The sequence below is a fragment of the Phallusia mammillata genome, chromosome 2, assembly GCF_965637545.1.
Source record: "Phallusia mammillata chromosome 2, kaPhaMamm4.hap1.1, whole genome shotgun sequence".
Lineage (NCBI taxonomy): Eukaryota > Metazoa > Chordata > Ascidiacea > Phlebobranchia > Ascidiidae > Phallusia > Phallusia mammillata.
This window is the reverse complement of record NC_137253.1, coordinates 29,898,644-29,926,354: the sequence shown is the minus strand read 5'-3', so window position 1 is coordinate 29,926,354 and position 27,711 is coordinate 29,898,644. Positions and strand designations below refer to the sequence as shown.

Genomic DNA, 27,711 nt, shown 5'->3' with positions numbered 1-27,711 from the left:
ACCGTTAAAATTCGGTACCCGTTGCGCCCCTAATTTCAGATTTGTCGGGGGGAATCACCGATCAATATTCCTGACGTCACGTGTGTCGGTGATGAGCAAAGTCCAACTTTTCTTGCATGACGTAACATTTTTGTTTACTTGTACATTTTTTTGGCAGCACATATGTCTTATTTTCATTGTTTCGTGATAGCAAACTCTTTTTTTTTCGAATTCACCATAAAAGACACTCAAATCTGTGTTAAATAGATACTTAACTTACTATTTTGCAAATTGTTTGATTATCGAATTGGTTTATTTTGCTGACTCTGGATTTTGTAATGAGCACATTTGCATTTTTGTTTGTTGTTTGACTACAATTTGAAGTTAAATCGTTCATAAGCATAGTAACCAACACAAGAATTTTTTGATTTTTTTGACCTTTTAATGACCTTCACAAACATGTGTTTCACAGTTGTTTGCACAATGACTTGGTATTTTGCAAACTTTTAAGCAAACATTGTAAGCTGCTTGTGCCAATTTGTCACATTTTAATCCTGTTACTGTACTTTGGTTCCAGCTGAGCCATTGTGCAAAATTTGCTTTTGTTTTTGTAAATTTTTTTAATGATATAAATGTTGCGCTTACTGATGAAATCCGAAAAATCTATTCGCCGGATTAAGCGCCTCAGTGGCATTTTAGATGAAGAAAATCGACATCTTTTGTTAACAAGAAGCAAGCACGGTAAGTATTTATCTTTAATTTAATGAAAAAACATGCTTTGACTTTTTTTTCATTGTGCAATGATAGCAATGGCCTAACACTGTCAATTTAATGAAATGCTCATGGTTAATTAGGATAACTAATCCAGTTGCTGTAGTTGATGGATATTCTGGCTTCAGTTTTTGTTTGTATAATACTTTTGTAGTTTTAAACTTTATACAGATCAGCATAGGTCTCAAAGATGTTTTAATTGTTTCAATTCAAAAATAGTATTCTTCACAGCACTATGCTGTATACCTAATTTATTACTTTTCCAGATGGTTCAGTTTCAATTGGAGGAACCATTGTACCTGTTAGTGTTCCAAAAAATCCTGAATATGTTCCATTTAAATTCGGTAAGCTGTACAATAAAGTTATTATACATTACCCATGCTTTTTCCATAGCACTTTAGGTGTGAACTGTGTAGCTGCAGAACATCTTCCACCAATTGTGCCCTCAACTTTGTCGTGCTTTTTAACCATCTTAACATTGCTTGATGTGCTGCTAAGATAGCCCACATGTGCTGCTAAGATTTTGCCCTGGGAAACAAACACAACTGTTGTGACATATATACACTACACATTTCTGTACTTGGTTTTGTCTCTAACCTTTTTGTTGGTTTATGAGCACAAATATAGCACTATACTAATTGTGTTTTTCTGTTACAGTGCAAGAAAAACCTTTACCTCAATCTGTGATTCGTCATTTGCGATGGATGGCACAAAAGGATCTTCTCGGACAAGACATATTTCTCATTGGTCCACCAGGACCTTTGCGGAGAATGCTTGCTATGCAGTACTTGGTAGATATTTCTTTACTCATATTTATATGATAGCTGAATTTAAGTTGAAGCATAACAACAAACTTTTGTGTATTCTTCGTTCAACAAAAACATAAAAAACAAAAATATTTCGAGGACACAATCTTAGCTTCAATGTGATGATAGAGGCAGATTTGGGCAACAAATAAAAAAAAATTGGAAAGTATATTTTAACACCTATATGTATTCTTGTACACAGGAATTGACAAGAAGAGAGGCAGAGTACATTGCATTGTCTCGAGACACAACTGAAAGTGATTTAAAGCAAAGAAGAGAAATAAAAAGTGGCACATCATATTACATTGACCAGGTGCGTACTGGTATTGAGTGCAAAACTGCCATGCAAAGTAAAGTGCAAATCCGGTCTTACTGCGTACTGATTCCCAGATATAATTAAAAGAAACCTTGGATTTAATAGCATATTTTGGCCAATTGTAATAAAAAGCTTGGTAAATTAAAGTGTTTATTTGATGGAAATGGCAATAGTCTATTAGTGGCTGCTGCACATGGCATAACAAAATGCAATGCCTACCAATAGAAATCTGACCAATTGTCAAAGTATTAAGTGACATTTTTTTTTTCAGTGTGCTGTCCGAGCTGCAACTGAAGGCAGAGTGCTTGTACTTGAGGGAGTAGAGAAAGCTGAAAGGAATGTCCTACCTGCCTTGAACAACCTGCTTGAAAACAGAGAGATGCAACTGGATGATGGGAGGTTTCTTATGCATCCTAAGAGATATGACCAACTGTTAAAAGTATGACAATGAACGTATTTGTAAATAAATACAGTTTCAGTTTCTGTTTTTTGAGTTTCCTGAAAAAGTTTTTCCCTTAAAACACCAAAGTCATCAAAAAGCGAAATAGTGTTTTCTAACTTTTGTGTGGTATTTCAGAAAGAAGTAAAATGTTTCAAACTGGTTAGTTAACAACTTGTCAAAAAGATTGAGAATGAAATATTGGATTAAGTATTAAAACACAAACCAAACGGAAAAAAAACTTGTTTCATTTCTTGTTTCTTAAATTTTGAGAAATTTTTGTTGTAGGAACACTCAAAGGAAACATTAGACAAGTGGCAACTGGTTCGAGTGAGTGAAGATTTCCGGGTTTTTGCGCTGGGGCTTCCTGTACCCAAGTATAGAGGACACCCCCTGGATCCACCACTACGGTCCAGATTTCAAGCGAGGGATATTTATCACATCTCATTTAGTGTAAGTTTCAAATGACAAGTTTTTTCTACCGGTCTTAATGTCTTCAATTAAGCTTGCGGGTATGGTTTTTTAAAATGCCCAAAAAATATTTTGACAAAAAACTTTTTTGTATTTGGCTAAAAAAAGTATGTGTTGCAACAAAAACTTGGTAATTTTCTGGAAATTGTTGTTATTGCAGATTATGCATAATTTAAAAAAAAACTTATCCAAAAAATGTAAACAAAACTTCTCAAAATAGCAAATGCAAAAACATGGCTTTTTCTTAGGTTGCACTATTTTCTTACAAACAATATTTCAGGTTTCGTTCATTTCCATAAAAAAATACGTTTGTTGTAGGATCAACTGGAAGAGATATACGACCGAGCTCCGTCTGTAAGTTCCAACATACTTTCCCAACTATTGTCTTGTGGAAGTACGTTGGCCACACAAGACTCGGCAAGTCTTGGTCTACCTGACTTCCCTCTTGATAATTTATCCCGTGCTACAGAAATTCTTGAAAGGGTGAGATACAGCTTTATTATCATCAGAACAATTCCTCAATTTGAATCAGTTTGGTTTTGGTCCTTACTGGTTCACTTGTATAGTTTGACCTAAGCCAGTGGGGCCCTCAAAGACCCATTTTGGAATGAAAGTCGAATTTGCTACTGCATGTAAAACCTGAAAGGTGCTTTTTGTCACCACCAAATATTTATATGCTTGCTGGTTATCAAAGCACTACCAAATATCATTTATCTTTAAAATTGTTTCAAAGACTATTCTAGTTTTTGTGGGTTTTAGTAGTCGAAGGGGTCCGGATATATTTTATGAAATCAATAAAAAACAATGAACGAAATGTTTTATTGTCACAGGTTCCAGGTTACCCACTTTCAAGTTTAATGTCTCGTCTTTATCCTTACCAACTTCTACTTAACAAAGAAGGCTTACAAGCTGTAGAGGACACATACAAGGTGAAGAACTTTTTAAAAAACACGTTTATTTCAGAGAAATATAATTACATGCTTATAATATATTCTGATCTGTTGAAGCACTAAAGCAGGGGGTACGACATGCAGGGTGAAATCATACCGTATTTAGACATATTTGTAAAGAATGCGTAACAAGTTACTTTGTTATATGTCTAAAACGGGTTGGTTTTGTACTATTTACAATACTGTTTTAACGCATGCATCCAACACGCAAGTTATAAATAGCTATTATTACAATTATGTTCATTCCTATTATTACCATTTTATTAACTTCCGTCGGCCATTGTTGACCGGGGGTACGAGAAAATTTAATGAAAGCTCAAAGGGTACAAGTGCTAAAAAGGTTAAGAAACACTGACTTAGTGGATGGATAGGAAAATGCTACAGTAGACCTTCACTACAAAGTGTTATGTGGTTACTGGTTGGTCATATCAATTCCATAATTTTGTCACTTTTTTCTTATTCACCTAAAATGTTATTGCAGACATTTGATGTTTCGGAACCGAAGAAACCCACAGACTTCCATCTTGGCTCAGTTCGATGTGCAAACTATGAAGGAGTTGCCACAATTTCACACAACAACCAAAATCACCCAGTCAAGGTGGGTAAAAACACTAATCCAAGACCTTAAAATCAATGGTAAATATACATTTCTTTTTTGTTAATTAGGTTGCCTGTGGTGACCACATCAGCCAATCAGAAGACAACTTTGTAGCGACATCATACCATCAACGACTGCTTGCTGATATGGCTCTTACACATTCTGTAATGGATATGTGCATAATTGGTGGAAAGGTAAATTACTCTTGTCCAACAAACAAACTGTAAATTACTCTTATCCAGTATAGCGACACAGAATTTTTTTTAGCTTAAGTTTAGTGTAGCAAATTTGAAAGATACGCATCCTGCAAAAATTATCAAATAGCTTTAAGCAAGATTAGACACACATGTTGTTTGGTTGATTTAATTTTATCCTCGGTAGAGGAACAATTTCTGAATGTGTTATGCGTACACGTCTGCCTTCAAACTACCTGATTTAAGTCCAATTAATAATTTTCGTGTGGTTGAATAATGAAAGCCTTTTTTGCTCTTAACACAAGTGGGCAAGATAGGAACCTGCAACCTTGTAAGCACAAAGCAGTTGCGGTAACCAACTGGTCATCTTTGTATTTTGAAATAAAGTTCAATCGTACATTTCGATCATGATGAACAGTAGGGATGTGCAAAAACTGCAAATGTTCTGTTTGGTCGAGCACCGAGCATCAAAAACAGCGATGCTCGGTACCGAGTACTCGGGTTCTGGCTCAGCTCGGCCCATCCCTAATGAACAGTTTATTATTGTCATTTTTTACCTGTTCAACCTTTTTACGTTTTTACTATTGACTCATTCTAGCGATGCTTCACCAGTCATGTGTAACCGCAGGCACCAAGTGCAAATAAATAAACTGTTTTCTGATTTTGCAGGGTTGTGGAAAAACCAGCGTGTTACGTGAATTCTCCAAACTTTTCAACTACCGAACCGAACCAGTGTTATTATACCAAGACATGACAGCAAGGGACCTGCTACAACAACGATATACACTGCCTAATGGCGACACTGTGTGGAGACAATCACCTCTCATACAGGCAGCACTAGAGGGCGGGCTTGCTGTACTGGATGGTCTGAATCGGGTCAACCCAGGAACTTTGTCAGTACTGCAAAGGTAATGTGGGCTTCGAGTTGTGTCGAGGTTGAAAAATTAATTGTTGTTGAATTTTTTTACTATAATTAGAACACTGTATCTCAAGCTTTTAAAGTTTGGTCAAACTAACTTTTTGTTTGTGACACATTTTGCATGCTATAAAGCAGTGGTTCTTAACCTTTTTCCTTGCTGCACCCCTTTCAAATCACCAACCAATTGTCGCACCCACTTCTGTAACCTTTTTCCTTGCTGCACCCCTTTCAAATCACTAACCAATTGTCGCACCCACTTCTGTAATTGCTCAAATAACAAAACCATTGTAATTTAATTTTTATACAAGCATCCTCGCACCCCCTATGAACAGTTCTCGCACCACTTGGGGGTGCGGGCACCCCTGGTTAAGAACCCCTGCTATAAAGTGTTGCTGGAAAAATAATTTCTAACCCTATTTTATGGGGTGAGTGCTTTTTGAAAATAATCTGATAAAAATGGAGTTGTGGTGTCTTTTTGTGCATCCAAACTTTGTTACTAATATCTTAAACATAACATCATTCATTGGAAACCTTTTGTGGTTCATTTGTGTAGTATGATTGAAACACGGTTCTACATTTGAGAAAAATATTTCAAAAAATAAGTGTTTTGTGTTTAAATAAAATTGTTGCTTGTTTCAGGCTTGTGCACGATCGTGAAATAATTTTACATGATGGAACAAGATTACTTGGCCATGAAAAATATGATCAGATGAAAGAAAAACTGGAGAAGACAGATCAAGAAATGAATAAAAAGTAAAACATATTTGTGTTAGCAGTAAGACAACTATTTATAACCAATATTACGCAAAATTATTATTGTTTAAAGTTTGAGTGCTGCTGCAACTAGTTGGCTGAGCTACAAGACTCTGTAATACTTTACAAGATTATGCTGCACTATAAGTTAGGTTTTATAATTTGGATGCATATTTTTGCAAGTTTTCAGATTAAATGCATATTCCAATTAATCTCAACAAAAATTTGGAGCAACTCTTAACCAAATCCATCTGTTATTTCACAAAAAAATATATTTTAGGTTTACATTCTCATACTTTTTTTTCATTTTCAGATTGGTGCATCGGATTCATCCATCGTTCCGGATCATTGCACTTGCTGAACCCCCGAAAGCTGGGTCCACAGCCCAACAATGGCTCAACCCTGAACTTCTCACCCTCTTTTTCTACCACCACATGGCGCCACTGAGCATCCAACATGAGATGGAAATCATACAAACTCTTGTAAGTGTTGAAACTTATTATTTAGGTCGTTTATTTTAGGGCAAATGAAAATCAAAAAAAAAAATCTCTGTGTTAGTTTATTGGGCAGAAACAACAAAAATCATTTAAAGCAGGTGTGTCAAACTCAAACAACTTTGAGGGCCAAAAACAAACTTTTTAGTCAGTCGAGGGCCGCACTAGTAAACAAATCATTAAAAACGATAAAGTTAAAAAGCTCGTCACCAGTTGCACTGATGACATCTGTCGATTGCAGTTTGTAATGTATGTAGCTAATGTATCACGTAATAGCTTGGCGCTTTTACAAAAAAAGAAAAAATATGAGAAAAATGAAAACCCCTTATTTGTTTGTGTCTTGTAACTGGTTCTTCCTACTTCAACTTTTCTAAACATACCTAAATAGGTAGGTTAACAGCAGCAACAGACTACTGAAAATTGAAACGAGTGTTTCTGCTTTTCCCAGGTGCCTAACGTCAGCATGTCGGAGGTTAAAGGTTTATTAAAACTTTGCCAAAGATTGCGAAACGACAAAGACGTGAACGCCCAGTCCCTTGCAGCATCTCTATCAACACGACAATTAATCCGAATCTCCCGTCGACTGGCTGCAAGTTCACAAAGTGGAACTGACCGACAAAAGCTGGTGTCCGATGCCGTTCATAAAGCATGCTTGTCCAGGTGTGTTTGATAGTCAATAAATTAGGCAAATATTCATTGCAGCCTGATGAGACGTCGTATATTATCAAGATTTACGTCTTTACTCCTATCTTTTGGTTCATATTTTTACTAATATAAAAAAAGCGTTCTGAAAGCTTGAATGACTCTTTGCATATATATGTTGGGACTGATGTTGCCTCGTAACCAATGCTAGTTCCTGGATACTTGGGCATAGGCTCCTTCCATCGAATTTCTACAAATCAGCATTTCTTTGTTCGATTTTTAAAAAAAGGAGCAAAGCTTCCGACTCAAAATTTGTCAACGAAATGTTTTAACACTAGTTATACATTTGACCTGTAAAAGCATCGTCAGTCTCTATAAAATCTCCAAACATTCAGGGTTAATTTTAAAATAAATTAACTGATTTTGAGGTTTCAAAGCAAAACAATTGAACAAGTGAGGTAAGAAAATATATGATTTGCAACTGTTTCTTATTGTATTTCCAGATTTCTACCTCATCTCGCTCGTAATTCACTCTGCGACGCTTTGGATAAAAGTGGTTTGCCTCCTGAACCGGTGGCTGTGAAAAATCTCACGCTGCAAGATATTTCTTGTAAGTAGAAAAAAATCCGATCTGGGATTTATTGATAACTTCCACAAGTTTTTCCCGAACAACCAATAAAATTGTTGAAAAAAGGAATGCAAATCCGTTTAAACGCATAAACCGTTCAATTGCGCAGAGATCGTAAATGGAGCCATTTGTTGAGAAAATCGTCCAGTAGATCGCATAATTAATTGCATAAAAAACATGGATAATTGGGTATCCCAATTTGTCTGTATTATAAAAAACAAAATACGTACCAATAAACATAACCCAGCCATTTGTTTCACTACTTTACTACTAACCAAGTTGGTAATTGCACGGTTGAGCTAGAAGCTGTTTAAGAATTTCCCAAAAAAATCCTTAGAATTTTCTGCAAAAATGCCTGTTCTCCAATTGTATCTGCAGGTTCAGTGGACGACGGTGTACTTCGTATCGGAGATCAATCTGTACCAATTTACGGGTCAGAAAAAGAGTCTGACGTCACTTCATCGGCCGCAAAAGTTCCTCACACTTTGTTTTACGACAATGCGCAGCATCTCTCTGTTATGAGGGATATGCTACAAGACTATTTGCTTGGAGAACATATTCTGTTAGTTGGAAACCAGGTAAGCTATTGCACATTTTGAATCTTTTATGTCTTCTAGAACAGGGCTTCTCAAACTGTGGGTCGCGACCCCAATTGGGGTCGCGTAATATAATTTTGGGGTCGCGAATCATTATGGGTTATTATGTCAGTCACAATAAAGGGTATACGTGCGTACATTTATTGATTAAACGTCATTCCCGTGTATGCAAACTGCTCCAAACACATTTTGTAGAACTTAAAAGAGTATTACCAGCCTATTAGCCATATGCGCCAGACTTTTTTTATGCATATTGTGTGCAAACAATGCGAAAAAGCAGATACCACAAGCGTCACAATATAGATTATGACGTCATAAAAACTAAGACTGTCAATCTGTGTCAAGTTAGAAATTAATTTAGGCTTTTTAGGCGTCATTACATGGTATATATATAAAATATAAGTATTTCTTTACATCATACCCATCAAGGGCTCGTGTCGAAATTTCTGTTTTAAAATGGGGTCGCAGAGCAAGAAAGTTTGAGTAGCCCTGTTCTAGTACATACGACTTACGTTAAATGCAAGATATGTTTCAGTTGCAAATCCGGTTAATCGCAAAGCCAATTTGCCAAGATTATCATGCAATTAACCGGACGATTTTGAAACAAATGCTTCTGGTTAGAATTTACGACACCCTAGCAATTTTTTTAATTTATATTCCGTTCAAGTGCTTGCCGAATCCAAATTGTTATCATTAGTTCAAAAAATATTTTGGTTTGACTCCTTCAAATAGTCGTTGTTATATTCTGAATTAATTTGCGTATTTCTGTGCGATTATTCAAAATCGTTTCTGACACATTGTCCCAAAGAATTATTACATAAACCGTAGTTACAGTGAAAACATTCAATTAAGTTAAATCTAGCTTTCATAAACACACGTTTTTTCAGGGTGTTGGAAAGAACAAGATCGTCGACAGATTTCTTCATCTGCTAAACAAGCCGCGTGAATATTTACAACTTCACAGGTTTGACGTTGTTGTTATCATTATCCTCAGGGAATCAGTTAAAAATTCCCCAATCAGGCTCTAAAATCTGACTCCAACCAAAAGCAAGTCCTTTATATTTCTCTTGCACACTTTATTGCTGATTTTCGACATAATTGACCAAAAGCCAGAGTTGGCAAAATATTACAACCTGCTTTATAAAGTTAAAGAAACGACTCCATAACACTGACCAGGGGGAAGGCCGTTGGCGAACCCCTGAGTTGGTGGAAAACGTTTTTGTCAATGCAATGATCTAGTGCAGTGGTTCCCAAACTGTGGGCCATGCCCCAGTACTAGGCCACCAAGACATTCTCAATGGGCCACAGAGCCATTTGAACAGATTCTACTGTTTTGTTATACCGTAGATATTATGCGCTTTGTTTTGAAAAACATAATATTTGCAAAGAATTCTGAATCTTTTAGCCAAATTTTAGGAGCATGTAGCCTATCTCATAAAAATATTTCGCCTGTTTTTGAGGGTTTTTTGTTTGTGCCCAAATTTACAGCACGTGGTGAGCCACGAATCGCGATTAAATAGACATTTGGGCTACAGACCAAAAAAGTTTGGGAACCCCTGATCTAGTGTTTGAATTCAACAGAGACACGACAGTTCAGAGTCTTACAGTGCAACCCACTGTTCGTGATGGAATTATAGTTTATGAGGATTCAGCTTTGGTGAGAGCTGTCAGGTTCGGTCACGCTCTAGTGGTTGACGAAGCGGACAAAGCACCTACCCACGTGACTTGTGTGCTGAAAGCTTTGTTGGAGAGTGGGAGAGCTACACTGGCTGACGGAAGAAAAATTGTCACCGGTTGGTGATTGTTGTGTAGAAAGTTGATTAATAATTACAGTGCTGCGAGTTTCAAACTGAACAGTTTCAAACTACCAGACCTTCCAACAGGCAGCATGGTTATTGACGGTCATATCATTGTTTTTTTGTGTAAATAAATAACTTGAAAAAGGAAAAAATACGTTTTCCAACAAACTCGCAAATTTAAAACATGAATTTAAACCTGTTTCTTGCGTCTCTTTGTAACGGACCACAGAAAGATAAATGTACGTGTAACTTATTTACTATGGATAATCTAGGGATGGGCCGAGCCGAGCCAGAACCCGAGTACTCGGTACCGAGCATCGCTGTTTTTGATGCTCAGTGCTCGGCCGAGTAGTTGCACAAACTGACCCGAGCATTAAATATGCATATTTATGCCCTGCTAACATACAAAACCAGTGTTTGAAAGGGTGTCCAAGAACAAAAATGACGTTTTTAAACTGCGTTAGATGGTAGAAAAACGCGTACTTCTGGTGCCTGTACAGCTTAATACACCGGTGGTGACGTAAGCGACCTTGTAATGCTAAAACTAGCGTGAAATAGGGTATGTTTATGACGTCACAGTGCACCCAAGCGTGCTCGGCAGAGTACAGAACATTAACATGAGGTGCTCGGTCTTCGGTGAAACAGAACAATTGCAGTTTTGGCCCATCCCTAGATTCTACTTCAAAATGTTGTTTTATTTGAATCTCTCATCCATGTCTTCATCCAGATCCAGCAGAGATGCGCAACCTCTCATCTTCCGTGTCATCCGAAGAAGTCATCCTCATGCATCCCGAATTCCGGATGTTCGTTCTAGCGAATCGACCTGGTTTCCCGTTTCTAGGCAACGACTTCTTCGGATCCATGGGTAAAAAAATAGGAAGAAACAAAAGATACATCTTGGTCGCTAAAATGTGTTGTAACAAAAACTTCCAGTGTTGATTCATTACAATGGTACGCCAGGCCGTTAAAAGGTGTTATATCCAGTCAGTCGGTCAATAAGCATTCCCATATGTCAAAGTGTAGGCTAGAAAAATCTAAGCTGAGGTGGGATTCGAACCCACGACTGGAGTCTTTTCGAAAATCGCGTTCTACCAACTGAGCTACACAGGCTCAGTGGAGAACTCGCCGAAAGTCGAATCACAAGCACCGATGCCTGCCTTGTATGCTGCACATGTCAGCTTCGTAGTATGGTCTTGTGATTCGACCAACTAGCAGAAAGTTGTCAAAATAGTATGCAATGGAATTTTATGTGTGCCGATTCGGGGGTTTTAGTGCGTTCGGGTTGACACAGGTTGGAAAACCCTGGCTTTTAAGAAATGTATCTTATAAAACCATTACACTGGAACTGACATGCAAATTTCTTTCCTCCTAGGTGACGTATTTAGTTGTCATGCTGTGGACAACCCAAGTATAAGTTCTGAACTTGACATGTTACGTCAGTACGGGGCGAATGTTCCAGAAGCTTCACTGAGAAAGTTGGTGGCGGCTTTCGGTGAATTACGTGATCTGGCTGACAGAGGTCTTATAACTTATCCTTACTCTACCAGGGAGGTGGTCAACATTGTAAAACATCTAGAGGTAAAACCTGCTAAGTTTGTAAAATAAAAATTAATTGTTAGGCTTAAGTTTCATGAGTCTCAATTTGGCAATGAAAAATAACGAATATTTGAATGTTCAGTGAACCTCGGGTAGATCGGATTCGATTGATCCGGATCTTCGCCTAATCCGGACAATTGTTTTAGTCCAAATACCTAATGCATCCATTTGTAACTTTCAATTCAAATTTTCGTGGAGTTTTTTCCAACATTTTAATATCCGCTCTGCCTTATCGTACTTAAAGTTCTAATTTGTTTGCACGTGCATATACAAAGGTGCCTACCATTTGCTCTAAACCACGAAACATTCTAGATTACTTTCAAAGACTTTTTTGCTTTAAAAGTTTGACAAGAACGTTTAAAGCGTTTTTTCCCCTTTATTACATACATCTCATTGTGCTAATTTCATCTAATATGAGTTTGAACGTTCAAGGTATAAACTGAAACGTTAAAAGCAATAAGGCCAACAACTATAGTTGTTAAAAAATTCAAACCCTTTTAACACATGGGTAAAAGCTTGTAAAGGGCAAAAAGGGCTACCAGACAAATTTTTCCACAATGCAGCCAACATAAACGTTTTATTACAAAACTTGTTGAGATATGTTGATAACATGCATATCTTTTCCATTTATTTGTTGCAGCAATTTCCAAAGGAAGGTTTAGCGAGTGTTGTACAGAATGTATTTGATTTCGACGCTTACAGCAAAGAGACGAGAGAGCAGTTGGCCTCTGTAATGCATAAACATGGGATTCCAGTTGGAGCAAAACCTCACAACATCAAGTTATCTAAACCGTAATAAACACCGTTTATATATTTTTCAAGCTTAATTTTCTTAATGGTGCACTGAAGACCAATATAAAATTTGAAACCAGAACAAAGTTTAACTTCTTTAAGATTTTTTTCACTATTGTGGTGTTTTTAAGGTTTAACCGGAGTCGAAAATACGTTTCAACGGTTTATAGTTCATTAAAAAGTTTAAAATTCCAATGCAAAATCTTTTATATTTAACAAAAATGTAAATTCAAAATTTTAATCTATGTTTCTTTTTATCTAATTGTTAGTTGTCAGCAAGCTTTTTGGCCTGAATTCTGAATCGTTGTGTTGAAATTTGAAAATGTCCACCAACAATTTTTCGATAATTTTCTATGCAATAAAAAGTTCACGGATGAACAATGTAATTGTGCATGATGTTCAGGTTCAGGTCAAAAAGCTTAAGTTTATACAAGTTAAGTTTACATAACTACACAAGCAAAATAAAACACAGAGTAAAATCTTTCGTCCAACAATACTTCATAAACTCAATGTAGTCTTGACAAAAAAATATACTTCAAGACGAAAAGCATTAAAGTTTAACAAATGCAGTTTATAAAAAAAATATATCAGTGGATGTGACAGAACCTAAAACCCAATCAGTCGGTGCAAAATGGTAAATTCGATTCAAATATTGCCTTTGTTGTTTGCTGATAGGAGTAATCTTTCCTAACAAACATTACTAGTATTAAGTCCTATACCCAGGGCTGCCATACCGTCCTTATTTCTAGGATTTGTCCTTACTTTGAAGGGCTATGTCTTAGAAAAAAATATTGTCCTTATTTCGAAGAAATGTCCTTGTTTTTCACTTTAGTCCTTACTTTGTCTTATTTTCAACAATTACAAGTGTAATCCCTGGCAGAAGTAAAAAGTAAACCCAGACCAGCGCTGTCATGAGATACACGAAGTATTTTCAACGAACAAGGAGTTTCTGAGACAAATTGTCTCTGGCCAAAATATTGCATATGATATGTCATGTCTCGTATAAATGCAAAGATTTGTTCAAAGGGTTGTTTAATTTGGTATAAAAAATAACTTTTCGATTGTCCTTATTTTGGGGTCCATGTCGATGGCGACCCTGCCTATACCCCAATACCACAACATTTATGTAAGGTATTACCCATATATTTTAAAAATTACCCACTTCAACGACTAAAAAACTTTTGTACAGAACGAACAAGTCGCAAGCTTTGTAAACTGTTCTGAGTATGTGTACATTTTCATCGAATGAGACTAGAATTATATTTCTCATTCCCCCAAAATAGAATCAGCTGGCCTTAATACTTTAGGCCCCTTAGAAGTCCCGTTTTGGTACCTTTCATGCCGCTTTTACAAAGCAGTGTAGGTTGGCCAAGTACACCCCGGTTCTTCTCGTGCATTGGTAGTGCCGCTTAAATACTGAGTTACTACCTTTCTTTGTTCCAAAAACTTTCGTTGAACTAAACGTCATGCAAACTTGCTTAGGATTTCACTGGATGTACCGAAGTTAGCTGGATATTGGAACATCTTGAACCAATCAAAGGATCTTGCTGAAGTCACACAACATAAAATGCAAGTTAAGGTAAAATTCATATGCCGCCGACACTCCTGTAGCAGACTAAATCCTTTTGTTCAGTTTCCAAGTTACAATCATTTTTTACTAAGAAAAATTTAATAGGGAATCGTATGACCACAATCACATAAAAGTAATGTATTTAATGCTGGTGTCATTATCGATTATTTGTAGATTTTTATTTTCCTTCTTCTACAGTGTACACATTGTTAACCAATCTTCTGTTTATCTGCTTTATATTTAGGGTCCAGTTTATTTAAATATTCAAAACTACGACATCGAGCGGACAGAAGATCGCGGTCTCGACTTCACAGAACAAAGCGCTCATTGGACGTTGCCACAGTTCTTTCACACCAACATTGTGACAGATATCGCTACAACGAAAAGTATGCGATGCAAGAAACTTCGTTAGCTAAGGTCCTTTTCGTGTACTCGGGAAAATGGGTTTCGTGACATATCACGAATGTCATATGATAGTGTCACGCGTTTGTGATGAGGGGATGAATTTACGATTTTTTTACATTGTGGAAGAGCGTAAAATAATTCACGAATTCTATTACTTTATGAGTGGTGAGTGCCCTTTCATATGAGGTTCATGGTTGTGAAGGAAGTAGTTAATCATAAATTTGTAAGATTTTGGACCTCTGAGATAACCAGACGAGTTAGTTACCCCCTATTAAAAAATGAAAATGCTAACTATGATGTCACAGGAGAATAACGCCACGGAACTCATAAGACAATAATGTAATTAAATTTACCATCTGAAGACTTAATTACTGTTTAGGGCGCATTTGCCCCCAGGTTAAGAGTCACTGGTTTAAAAAGCATAAATAAGAACATTTTCCATGAGTTTTCACAATTGTTTGTAAATTTTAAACCTTCCGTTTTTCCAGACCCAGACAGACAAAGCATCTACATCACCGTGGTCAACTCAAGCGCATTATTTGCAACCGAGAAATCCAGCGACTCGATTCGGTTCATTGATCTGTATGACGTGCTTCCTAATACCGGCTCTATGGTTCAATCCTGCATCAAGGTTGCACCCATGGGGAACCCCCTGAACGGTCAAGTGGTTTTGTTCGAAGAAAAGGTTAAACCAAAAAAAATTTGTTGAAATAAATTGTGACACGTAAAATGAAAATGCTGTATTTTGCTCAACTGGAAAAAGCACGAAAACCGACCATGCAATTTAGTGTAAACCTGGTTTATTTCCACAACCCAACTTACAATATTCACACAATGCGGGGCTAATGTTTTTTTGTTTTTTTAATTTTCACGACTCAATTTACGCACTACTAAACATCGAAAACCAACAGAGCAAATTCGTGTTGCTGGTGGACAGCCACACGGGGGCGGTGCGGAGACTCCACATCCCTGACATGGAAGGAGAGAGTTTCTCGCGAACCGGTTTGCTCCGGAGGAAAGTGGCCGGTGAGGAAGGATCTGATGTTTTCCGGATGCGCTCGGATCTGTCGGAGGACTTCTGCTCGCTCGTCTTCTTTCAGAGAGACGGGTGAGAAAAAGGAGCTTTGGCCAATTAAATTAAGTCTATTGATTTCAGTTTATGAAAAACATTAAGTCATTCGTCCTTAAGGTTTTAAGAAATATATACAGTAAATCGATTAATTCGGAAATTTGTCCAGATAAGGCGAAGATCAGGATTAACCGTTTAGGATTTAACCGATAATTACTGTATTTGGCCTTTACAACACAATAAGTATCTAATTATCCACTAAGCAAGCTGGGAGATTTTAGTTTTATGTAAGTTTTTCATTTCGTCACATTGAAATTTTGCGCAAAAATGGCAAGGAAAAATGTTGGCATATTTTGTTTAAATGGCACAGCAATTTTTTTAAATGTAAGTATTTGGCAGCAACAAAATCTTTCACGTCAACGTGGCCGAAGGCAAAGTTTATGGTGTGACGTCACCAGTGCAGATCAGAGATTTGAATATTGTTTCCCACAATAAGTTATTGATCACTGAAACCGATTCTTGCAGGTGAGTGATGTTTGTTGCCTCATCGATACAGTCTACAAAATTTTAGCTATTGACGGTTGAAATTAACTCAAGGTTCTTTTACTATTTTACCCCACTACCCTCATTTACACTATCTTTGTCCACGAAGACATTCTGTAAAATTAAGCTAACACCAATTGTCACTAAAGTTTATTCACATATTCATTTTATCATTCAAACGTTTTAACTGAACTGTTCTCGTGATCAGTAAAACAACGACAATTTTTTCCTATTCGAAGTCCATATCATATGTACCTAATCCGATGTATGGTATAGCTAAGACAGAAACAACTAGGAATTTCAAACGTTGAGCATTGCAAACCTGTAAAAAAGCAACTTTCTCAAAACTGTTTTGCAGAAAATATTTGGTTGATACTCGACATGGCGACGAATTTATTCCAAATCAATTCAAACAAATCAACGAAGAAGGAGTAGATATGGGATTCGGCTCAAAATCGAGTAGGTATTCTAGAACAGACAGGAGTAGATATGGGATTCGGCTTAAAATCGAGTAGGTATTCTAGAACAGACTAGAGTAAATATGGGATTCGGCTCAAAATCGAGTAGATATTCTAGAATAAACTGGAGTATATATGGAATTCGGTTCATATGCTGGAAACGTCATATTTTCCTGAATATAATGGCTATGTCTATTCACTTTGACTAAAAAACTTAAAACAGACCAACACCAATTTTAGGCCGAAAATTTTGCTTTAAAAAAACTGGGGAAAGGCAAATTTTGATTTGTTCTACACTACTGTGGTCATGACAACCACAAAACAGCGATTTTGGCCCCCGTGGTGTAACATCTGACACGGATACACTGAAAACAAATTGATACTTTTTACTAGTTACAGGAACACCTGAAACGCTCCTCGATATTTCGTCGCAATCTCTTTCATCCCATGAGCTGTCGGTATCTGTCAGTCAATCGATTGATTCACCGAATCGTATATTGGCAGATGAAAATCACTTTGCAAGATGTGTGGTTGGATTCCCAGAACTTTCCGTACGTTAACAAAAGTTTCATATCCCCCGTTTTGATTATTTTATTTATTTCTTACATTTGGTAAAAAGAGGTGATTTAAGTTTGTTCAACGCACGTGATAAAAGGTATATATACTATCTAAAGTGTAATTTACTCCGTTTAAACCGAACAGTTACTTTAAAAACGTCATTTTTGGCAAAGGATATAAAGGTTTTTATAGTAAGACAGTTGTTGCAAAGCATCTGTTTAAAAAAAAATAAAAAAGCGATAATATATTTTGCAATCGTCATGACCGTCATATTTTTTGGTGTTTGATAAGAAAACATGTCTTAAAAAATATGTAGTCTTGAAATCTATTTTTTTGCCTTAACACTATGATCAAGATCGTGTTTATAAAAAAAACACTATTATTTATCATGTTCAGATTTTTAATCTCACTTTCTGCTATATCGCTAAAACATTTTCCTTAACAACGTGTAACTTCACCCTTCAATACGCTTTGTTGGAGGTTCTAACAAAATATCCTTAAAATAAACATCACAATTTACATTACGACAGAGAGCAAACGAAGTATACGCGCTCCCTCGAACCAGAATCGATTCAAACGACAATTTCATCGACTCAACTAAGACTTACTACAGAGGACTGTCTAAAGCGATTCCACCAAAACCGATTTGTCGAGTTTTATCAAATGTAAATCAAGTTGTTAGAGTCGTTCCAATGAAGGCTGTACCAGATAATGCTTTTGAAGATGGTATGTTAGTAAATTAGATGTATAATTTTGTTCACACAAAAAATCCTGGTATATAACATGTTAAAACTCGTTTTTACTTTGCTCGTAGAAAATGTTATGCATTTTTTCCTCTGTGGTCAACGCCAAAATGCGCTCAGCTTGCAATGCGCCTGTCGCCGAGCTGCCTGTTTAATGCAAGTCCGTTGAATTTAGTTTATTACAAGTGGTAGAGGCAGGATTAGAACCTTCAACCTTATGGGCACAAGGTGGTTGCTCTACCACTCAGCCATTTTAGCAATGCAGGTTTTACAAACTTAACACATAGTATTTGGCCCCTGGTTTACAAACCTTGTTTCAGCGCCAAAAACAAAAGCGCAATTTGGGCCTTAGTTTCTAGGTTTTTACAAGGTTAAAGTTTAAAGTTTGTTTTTTAATTGTATAAAATACTGTTTAGCTCTTACGATGGGTCGACTGTTGAGCTGCTCATTTAATAGCAGTTGATTAAAACATTCGCTGTTTTTTATGTTCAAACCGAAATTTCGTGCAGTATTTTTTTCAAATATTGTGAGACAATTTTGGGTTTAAAGCAAACAGATGTTTTAAAAAAGTTGATTGTAAATTTAAAATATATTTTAAACATTTTGTTAGTATTGGTTAGTCAAAAAATCTTCTGTACACTTTATTGCAATGCAATTTGACAACGACTTACAAATATTATATTTTCCTACTTTTAACTAAACCCTTGGTGTCGTTTAGGTTCGAGACCAGGCACAAGTGATTTCTGCCTCGAGGTTGTCGACATCGGCCACCACAAATTGAGATATATTCCTCTGCCACCGTGAGTACAAGAATTAACGAACTGTTTACATTTTACCACAAACACCGAATTTCCTCTGCTTTATTGATAGTGATTGATTTGTTACTGTTTTAAGTCGAAGTTATGTTGATCGGTAGGTCCGTAAACTGTACAGAATTTACATTTCTTAGTTGTCTCTAAGCCAGTGATTTTCCACCGGTGTTCGTGAATTTTAGTTTGACTTGTGTCCCATGGAACCACAAGACTCGTTGTGTATGATGAGATTAATAAGATAATAATAGGAACGTAATTGCATGGCCTGTTGCTGCTTAAGTACAATCGCCTACTTTGTAGCATATAAACTGTTAAAATCCAAATATAGTGTAGTCAGTGGGATTCGAACCCATAACAAAATGATACAAGGCGATTTAGGCCCAAGATTTATGATTTAAATTCGTTTTGATTCCAGGCCAGTCTCCACATCACCTTACGTTTCATGGCAGACGAGCGTTTCAGAAAGTGGCTATCAACTGACCGTTGGAAACAATGACAACATCGTTACAATCGACAGTGCCGGGTACGTAAAAGTACAAAATAATTCTGAGCTGAAAAATCTCTAGATTTAAGCAGTGGTGGGATTCAGTCGGTTTGCACCAGTTCCATAGAACCGTCTCTCGAAATTTTATGAGATAAGCGAACCGGGACTTTTTTAAGCAGAACCGCTGAAAATTATGACTTTTGTGATAGAACCGGCTGACAAAATTTTGAATCCCACCACTGGATTTAACACAATAACAAAATTTTGGCTGAAAAACTTTTGCTGTAAGTTTTGTAAGAGGGTTTTTGTGTATTATTATTTTTTCACCAGCTGCGTCCGTGAATGGGAAACTGGGCTCATGCACTTGCAACGTTCGTTGGATGAGTGGAGGGCATTGATCGGATCAGGAGATGAAAGAGATCATCTACAGGTTGGAAACGGGAAAACAATTTTGTTTCGAAATTGTTAGGCAACATCCAAAATTGGCAGGGTGGTCTTAACGAATGTGCAAAAAATTTTTTGAGCAAATTAGTTTTCACATTTGGGTTTTTGATATGTTTTAGGGAACAAAGCTAATAAGATTTTGTGTAGCTCCAAGTATTGTAATGTCAAGAATTAACCCTTATTGAAAAGCGCTGTTTTTCTATTATTAAAAATTGAAATGCCTCTAGACTTGATATTGTTTGAAATTGTTTGTATATCCAAACTTACCAGTTATGGGAAAATGTGTTTATACTTTTGCGCTTGTATGTAGTTATATATAAACTGTATCTGCGAGACATTATATCAACTATATAGAGATCTTTTGGCAATTGCATTTTATAACAATTGCCTGAAGAGCTCTTTATAGATGGTATGCAGTCATATAGTCATACTTTTTCTAATCATTGGTAAGTATATTTGACCTAATATTTTGTACTGATTTGCAGGATTTGGCCCATTTCTACTTTATAGTATAATATCAACCATTATGTAGCTTGGCGTGGTTAAGAAACCAAACGTTAAATTATTTTACAATACGCCAGGCCCATTGAAGGCGCCGTACCCAAACAGCCGTCCACCAAGCATTCGCCATATGACAAGGCGTAGGCTAGAAAAAAAAATAGACTGCGGTGGGATTGGAATCGCATACGCCTTGCCATACGGTGGTGAATGCTTGGTGACCGGCTGATTCGGTATGACGCCTTTCATAAGTATGGCGTACTATGATTAATATATGAGTGTGCCATGATCGCTGGTCAGCATCGACGCTCCAGGGCTAATCCCAGTTTTGAATTTATGTTCATCTTAACTTTAATTGTATTTAGTACTGACTTTCGTCGCAGATATCCTCAGAAAAAGTCAGTGGCAAAGATGTACTTGCCCCAAAACACGGAAAAATGGACCCCAAAAATGCGCCGCACATTGGGGGAAACACCTGGGCAGGGGGTACCGGGGGTCGCGACACAGCGGGGTTGGGGGGTAAAGGGGGCCCGTACCGACTCGACGCCGGACATGACGTCACGCAAGTTCCGGATTGGGAAAAGGAAGCTGTTCCGGAACACGTAAAAAAAGCTGCGAGGGAAATGGCCAGGAAAGCATTTAAAGAAAGGTTGGTGTCTTTACCTTTCGCTTTAGGGCGTTTAGGAACCCCTGTTAAAGTTGTATACTTGTTATGGTCCCCACTGTGTTTTACCTTACAACACCAAACCTTCACATGGTTATCTCTTGAAATGCATTATTTTCAACTTTGCATGTGCGGGAACCCATGAGTTTCTACCTGCAGAAACAACCAACGTTAAAAAACACAGCTAATATGGGACCCAATATAAAAACAGCATAGGAAATATATTAATGTTTTAAAATAGGTTATATTGCAGTGGTTCTCAACCGGGGTTCGATCGAACCCCAGGGGTTCGGCAACGCCGAATCAGGGGTTCGACGAAGGTCTTTTTGAAGTACAATACAAATACTCGTTTTTGTCAAACTTTAGGGGCTATAGTTGAAAACGGCAATTTGTATTTGCCAAATATTAAAACACTGGAAGGTTAAACTGAGGCAGGGGTTATTTAAACTGCTCTAAACAGTTTTTGTGGTGCTAAAAAGAGTATTACCAGCCTAATAACCATATGTGTCAGACTTTTTGTACGCCTATTGTGTGCCAACAATGCGAACAAAACCGGAACCACAAGCATCACAACATAGATTATGACATCATAAACACTTAAGACCGATCTCCTCGCTGTGCAGCTCAATCTGTGCACCAAGCTAGAAATTTATCTGGGCTTTTTGGGCGCTATTAGATGGTAGATACATGATATAAACCAAGTGTTTTAAAACAAAAATAAGCAGGTAAATGGCGGCCGTTGATGGGATAAGAATCTGCGATGCGGCTGTCCTAGCAAAACGGTTGTGCACCCCTGCACTAAAGTTTGATTTTCTTTTTTTGACGTAACAAAGAGCATTGTTCGCGTTGTTCGTAAGCAGAAACACAACGAAATTTTGTTGGCAGCAAAAGCTTTATACATTACTTCATTTTGGTAAATTAAAAATTGCCGGAATTAAAGCAATCATGAAACAAGTTACTTGTACTATTATCAGAATTTAACAAAATGACAAACAGTAAATGTTGCCACTACGTTTGAACAAAAACTATTTATGACTCACAAAACAAAATAGGTTAAAAACCTAGGATGTAACTTTGGGGTTCGACCAAAGGCTGAAGAATATCGTAGGGGTTCGGCCGTTATAAAAAGGTTAAGAACCACTGTTATATTGTATATGCAAGGGCAATATGTGCTATACCACCCTTCTAGTTTGCATTCTATTCAAATAAGACAGTGACAAGTCTACATATCTGTAGCTGAATTTTTTAGCGGGTTTATTTTTTATGCCTGACTTCTTTGAAAAAAACAGAAATAAACCCTAAGTCATAAATTTTTCATTGTAAATTTCACGGTTGAACCATTTTGGCACAAACCACTGTTCTATTTTTCAAACCTGCCAACACAGCCTATTGTTTTGGCTAATTTATTTTCATATTTTTTTCATTTAAATTGTCAAATTTTGTCAAAAAATGCAATTTTGAATCTCGTCTTTAAACAGACTTCGTGAGATACGCATGAGTGATTACGACGCTGAGATGTATGAAAAGTTCAGTGGGAATGTTCGGAAGCAAGTGAAGGCAATGAGAATTATACTCGATGCGTTGCAGGTTGGTGAAAAAACTTCAGCGATATAAATCTTTGTCTTCATAGCAATTAGTCCTTGGAAAAAACAACAGCTCTTTCATTGGACTTTACCAATTTTTTACGTGTTGAATGGTAAAAAAAATCGGCCCATATAGACGTAAAAAGCGACATGCTTTATATTTCAAACGTTTCGGCAAATGCTCATGCCATCATCAGTGATATAAAGGGCCACATCAGTTTACGTGTTTGTGTGTTAGTTTGTTTTATTTTAAACCTCGTGGAGAGAACAAGGCTAATTATAATAATTCAATAGCTGTCTGATTTATTGTATTTGAATTTTTGTTTCTTTCGACGCAAGTATAACGGACCCGATCTTGTAAACCCGTCGTTTTACGTGTGTTGAACATACAACAAAGCGGGAATTGAAACACAACTTTGCAAGTTTACTTTTTGGCTTAATGAAACAACCCACCAGGGTAACGTAGTGCGTTAGTTAAAAAGCTCTGTGTCAATTCTAACTATATGAGAACGTTTAATTATTATTATTTCATATTTATTTGAATTTATTTTATTGACAGGCAAAAGGAAAGGAACGTCAATGGCTTAAACATCAAATGACTGGTGAACTTGACGACATGAAACTTATAGAAGGTCTCACTGGCGAAAAGAATGTTTACAAGAGGAGAGCGGAGCAAGAGCCGGAGGTAGGAGCGCTCCCACTCTTTTGCGAGAGTTTTTTTTAAGACCACGTGTTTATGCTGGTTGTTTTTTTTAGCCTGGAACCCCGCAGCAAAAACCAAAGAGAATCCGTATTTGTGTCGATGTCAGTGGAAGTATGTACAGGTGTGTTCATTACAAATTGCCTCAGTAGTAGGTACAAATAAATGATCTAAACCGAAAGACCTATAACCAAGTTGCCCCTTGCCCACTGTTGTAATACCTATCTAATATAATTAACTATCGTCCTTATCAAGCATTTAAGGCTAGTTATCCAGCATTTAAGTTGCGAATTTCTCCTAACGTTTAGATTTAACGGTTTGGACCAACGACTTGAACGGAGTGTGGAAGCCGCTTGTATGGTGATGGAGTCGTTTGATGGATACAAAGAAAAATTCAAGGTACATTGAACTAAACATGGCTATCTCGTGGCATTACAAATTGTTTAATCTGTGCAAGCACTTTGTTGCTTTGTCTCGAAAAGGTTATTTCCGCTACATGTTTCGTTTATTGCTCACCTGTACGAATTAGAAACACAATAAAAACATTTGGCTAGTCAAATTTTAAACTATTATTCTGCCACCAAAACTAGTTCAATGTATCCTGTTTGTGATTAGGCAACTGTTAAGGTATTGAATCCCACCACACACTACTTTTTATAACCAACTCCTCGTTGAACTTTGAAACTGGCTTGAAACTGCACTAGTTTTGCTCTTAGGCATAATAGAAACCTATTACATCCATCATGCCAATACATTTTGCGTTGGAACATAAAATTCGAGTCGCTCAAAGCTCTTTGTATAATTGTAGCCGGATGAAGACAACAAGATTAGGTCGTCGAACTGTTGTTACTCAAATACATCCAATGAGGGATAGGCAATTCAGACTAGTTTTATATTCTAGAATATTAAACGAATCCACAATTCCGAATCGTACTCGATTTTATTTTTAAAAATTTATTCACAAAATCAAAACAACTGTATGGCAGTGCAGTGAATGAGAACGCTATGACAACCAAGAATTCGAATAACTGTAAATTCGAATCCTTCTGATTCTCAACAACTGACAAAACAAATGTTCAATTCGCCAATTTGCTTTCAGTACGAAATCTGGGGACATTCTGGCGACGGTTACGATATCCAGTTGGTGGCTTATGACAAACCTCCCACAAATAACAAGGAAAGGTTAGAAGTGTTGAAGACAATGCATGCGCATGCGCAGTTCTGCATGAGTGGAGATCACACACTCGAAGCGACACGTCATGCAATCAAGGTAAAAAAAATCTATATAGTATTCTTCACAGTAGTGTTTAGTATTATTCACTGCTAAAGCCAGTATACTAATGGGATTTTGCGCAGAATAAGTAACACATATGGGCATAGTTTGCGTAGATGTTTCGTTAAGGTGTTGCTACAGCAAACCTCGGTTAATCCAGACCAGTTTGGACTAAAAATGTCCGGATTAGGCGAAAATTCGGATTAATCAATGTCGATTAGTTCATGCCTTAATACATTACAAATCATTTGTACCTCAAGTTTCGTCCGAATTAACCGAATCCGGATTAGGTTAAGTTACTCTATTTACCACGTTGCTTATAATTTGTAGGAAATCAAAACAGACGAAGCGGACGAATATTTCGTGGTGATGTTGAGTGACGCAAACCTAGAAAGGTGAGATTGAACGTTTTTGTTGTAATTTTTTTGCAAGGACAATGTTTTTATTCATAAATTGTGGCCTTTTCTGTTTTTCGTGCTTCAAGGCATTGTACGTCGCGTAGCTTTATACGTTTTTATGCGATTATGTAAATCCATTTGTGTTGTTCTGTTTTTAATCAGCAAGCAAAGTAAACTAAACATAAAGGGGACAAGCACATTGGTTGATTAACATAAGAAGTCTAACCCATAAAAGCTTCTTGAAATTCATAAGATGATCAAACATTCATAACTGGGTTCAGCCATGAAACGTTCATGCAGTCCAGCGATTACGGCACACTGATTTATAAATTACAGTCAGGCCTAATAAAGGCGTTATACCGAATCAGGCCGATCCCCCAAGCATACCGACTGTTATTTGAAAACATATTTTACATTCCTTAGGTTCAAACCGTATAAAACATTACTCAAATAAGGACACCTGTTGCCAAATGTATATTGTTTGCAAATGAAATTGTTTTAATAAAGTTTAAGTGTTAAACAAAGTAGGCATTTTTTTACAGATAAAGTTGTATTGAACCGTTTATTAATAACTTGCAAAATACTTCAGATACGGGATTCGACCGATGTTATTGAACGAAGCTCTCACAGCTGATGAAGAAGTGAATGCGTTCGTCATCTTTATTGGTTCGATCGGCGACCAAGCTGACAGGTTTGTGACATAAAATTTTACCTGAAGTCACATATTGATTAGGGTTTTGTGGAAAGGAATTATTTAGTTGAAAATAAACTTACGTGCTGAAAGATAACAATGTTGATGCGATTTTGTTCTAAAGAAAATTCAAAATATTTTTTACTGAAATTGAACCACAAACTATGAAATAGCAACCTTTTAAAATGAGATTTTTTGTCTATAACCTTGGTTTTTAAACTTATTGGTGCTCGTACCAGTTAAATTTTTCAGAACAAAATCGCTTTTAGTATCAGCTTTCGTATTTTTTTCTGGTACGCTTTGTCTAAAATAACTTAAAGAGAGTTTCGGTTAATGACAAATTATTGATTTTTAACTGAAAATATTTAGTTGTTTATACTTCTCTTCCATTTTTTTCTTAACTTCTTTTTCTTTTAGGTTAAAGAAACAATTAGCTTCAGGTCGCTCCTTCGTCTGCTTGGACACCAAGAATATTCCGCAGATAATGCAGCAGATTTTTACTTCATCGCTGCTTAAGTAGATGTATCATTCTTCAGACAATCCTTGTTTTTTATCCCTCTCTTTGCGCAACCAATCGTGTTTTCCGACAATTATATTTTTTTTAATATTATGGTGTATTGCAGAGTTGTTAACTGGCCTGAAACCAGAACGAAAAGGTACAAGCCTTAAACCCGTTGCGAAAACGAATTTATTTAAAACACAGTTCGAATTTGACCCAAAAGTTGGCAAAATTGCGGTATAAATGATACTGATTATAAAGTCAGGCCCAAATAATATTCGTTTTATTTAAATCCATACTTTTGATATTGGTTTTATTTAAAAACCCGAAACCGGCCCGACTAACAACTCTCTTATGACGTGTGCAGATGACTGAATAGTTTCAAGTATTGGTGTGTACCGAGCGCAAGTGCCAAATCGTATATGTATTTGTTGACCCCTCATGGTCATTAAATCGGAGTAGTTCTATCATAAAGTTCGCTGAATTGTGAAGTTAGGTATTATTGGGTTAAGCAATTTCATGGAATATACGCCAGGTATTCACAAATCTAAGACCCGCTGCCCTAACAAACTTAAATTAAAACGTACAGATGTTTCGTTGTTTAAAGACATTGTAACTGATAATAACCTTTGTGAAAAAAATAATTTATTGTTTAGCCCAAACTATTACACAGGCGGTAGAAGAACCCAAACTTTGTCACTACAATAAATTTCGATTTGCGCTTGCGTTTTTTCACCTAATTGTGTTCAAACTTATTAATATAATATATTCTGAACAGTGTGGTGTGATATTTCCATGTATACAGCTACATAGATTCCAGTTCATAAAATATCGTTCTTAAGATTTTTGGATATCTGTATTTCACTTTAATGCATCAGAGTTATGTGTGAGCAAGCACAAAATCGAATTGACAAATCCTTATCTTCAAAAAATATCAGACTATTCAAAACATAAGATACATCAAAAACCTAATAAAAACTGGTAAAAATTAAAATCGGTAACTAATAAATCTACAGAAAAAAAACTCGGGGAAAGCGTCAGTTTGTAGCGTTTGAATTTTCAGTAGGGAGTACAAGCCATCCGGTTTTGGTTGGTTTTGAAAATCGAAAATTACATCAAGCACATCTCCAAGGTTGGCACGCTAGGCGGTTTTTCATGGCACGTCAACCGATTTGCGTGTTTATATTAAAGTAACAATTTCACCTGTTACCCTGCTTGTTCATAGTTTTTATCGTATCTTAGTTATAAAATTTAGCCATACATGCACAAAACACTTTGCTTTCTCTTTAGTATTGATATCTACTGGCACGAACCTCTATTATTCAGAATAACGTTCGCACGCGAGGTCATTAACACATAGAAATAACACGAAGATTGGCACACGTGGCCTAAAAGGTTGTCGACCGCTTTTTGGGGGTCAAAAAATCGAAGAAAAATCCGGTTTTCGGTGGGTTTTCGCCGGAATATTCCAGTTTCAAACTGGTTTTGACCGGTTTCTGCCTCCTAACGAACCTCCAAACCGGTTTAAACCGGTTTTGAAAATCGAAAATTTTGACCCGATTTTTGAAAAAAACCT

The 27,711-nt window shown here is 36.7% G+C and overlaps 1 protein-coding gene across 1 annotated transcript; it reads left to right on the top strand.

Annotated features, from left to right (window-relative positions):
* The first annotated feature begins 53 nt into the window (after positions 1-53).
* LOC145213612 (von Willebrand factor A domain-containing protein 8-like) lies at positions 54-26,978 on the top strand. Its single transcript, XM_080081973.1, has 41 exons — positions 54-720; positions 1,017-1,094; positions 1,408-1,541; positions 1,759-1,869; positions 2,144-2,311; positions 2,600-2,764; positions 3,101-3,265; positions 3,613-3,711; positions 4,214-4,330; positions 4,399-4,524; positions 5,194-5,432; positions 6,083-6,196; positions 6,510-6,678; positions 7,139-7,350; positions 7,836-7,942; positions 8,339-8,538; positions 9,444-9,520; positions 10,138-10,349; positions 11,083-11,220; positions 11,728-11,933; positions 12,592-12,743; positions 14,226-14,322; positions 14,558-14,699; positions 15,207-15,403; positions 15,630-15,826; positions 16,187-16,312; positions 16,689-16,789; positions 17,182-17,339; positions 17,877-18,072; positions 18,808-18,889; positions 19,317-19,424; positions 19,716-19,815; positions 20,711-20,976; positions 22,470-22,578; positions 23,134-23,259; positions 23,331-23,398; positions 23,583-23,673; positions 24,374-24,544; positions 24,878-24,942; positions 25,535-25,636; positions 26,054-26,978. The coding sequence occupies exons 1-41, from the start codon at positions 612-614 to the stop codon at positions 26,154-26,156; spliced, it is 5,703 nt and encodes a 1,900-aa protein (XP_079938099.1). The 5' UTR covers positions 54-611; the 3' UTR covers positions 26,157-26,978.
* Positions 26,979-27,711: the final 733 nt, after the last annotated feature.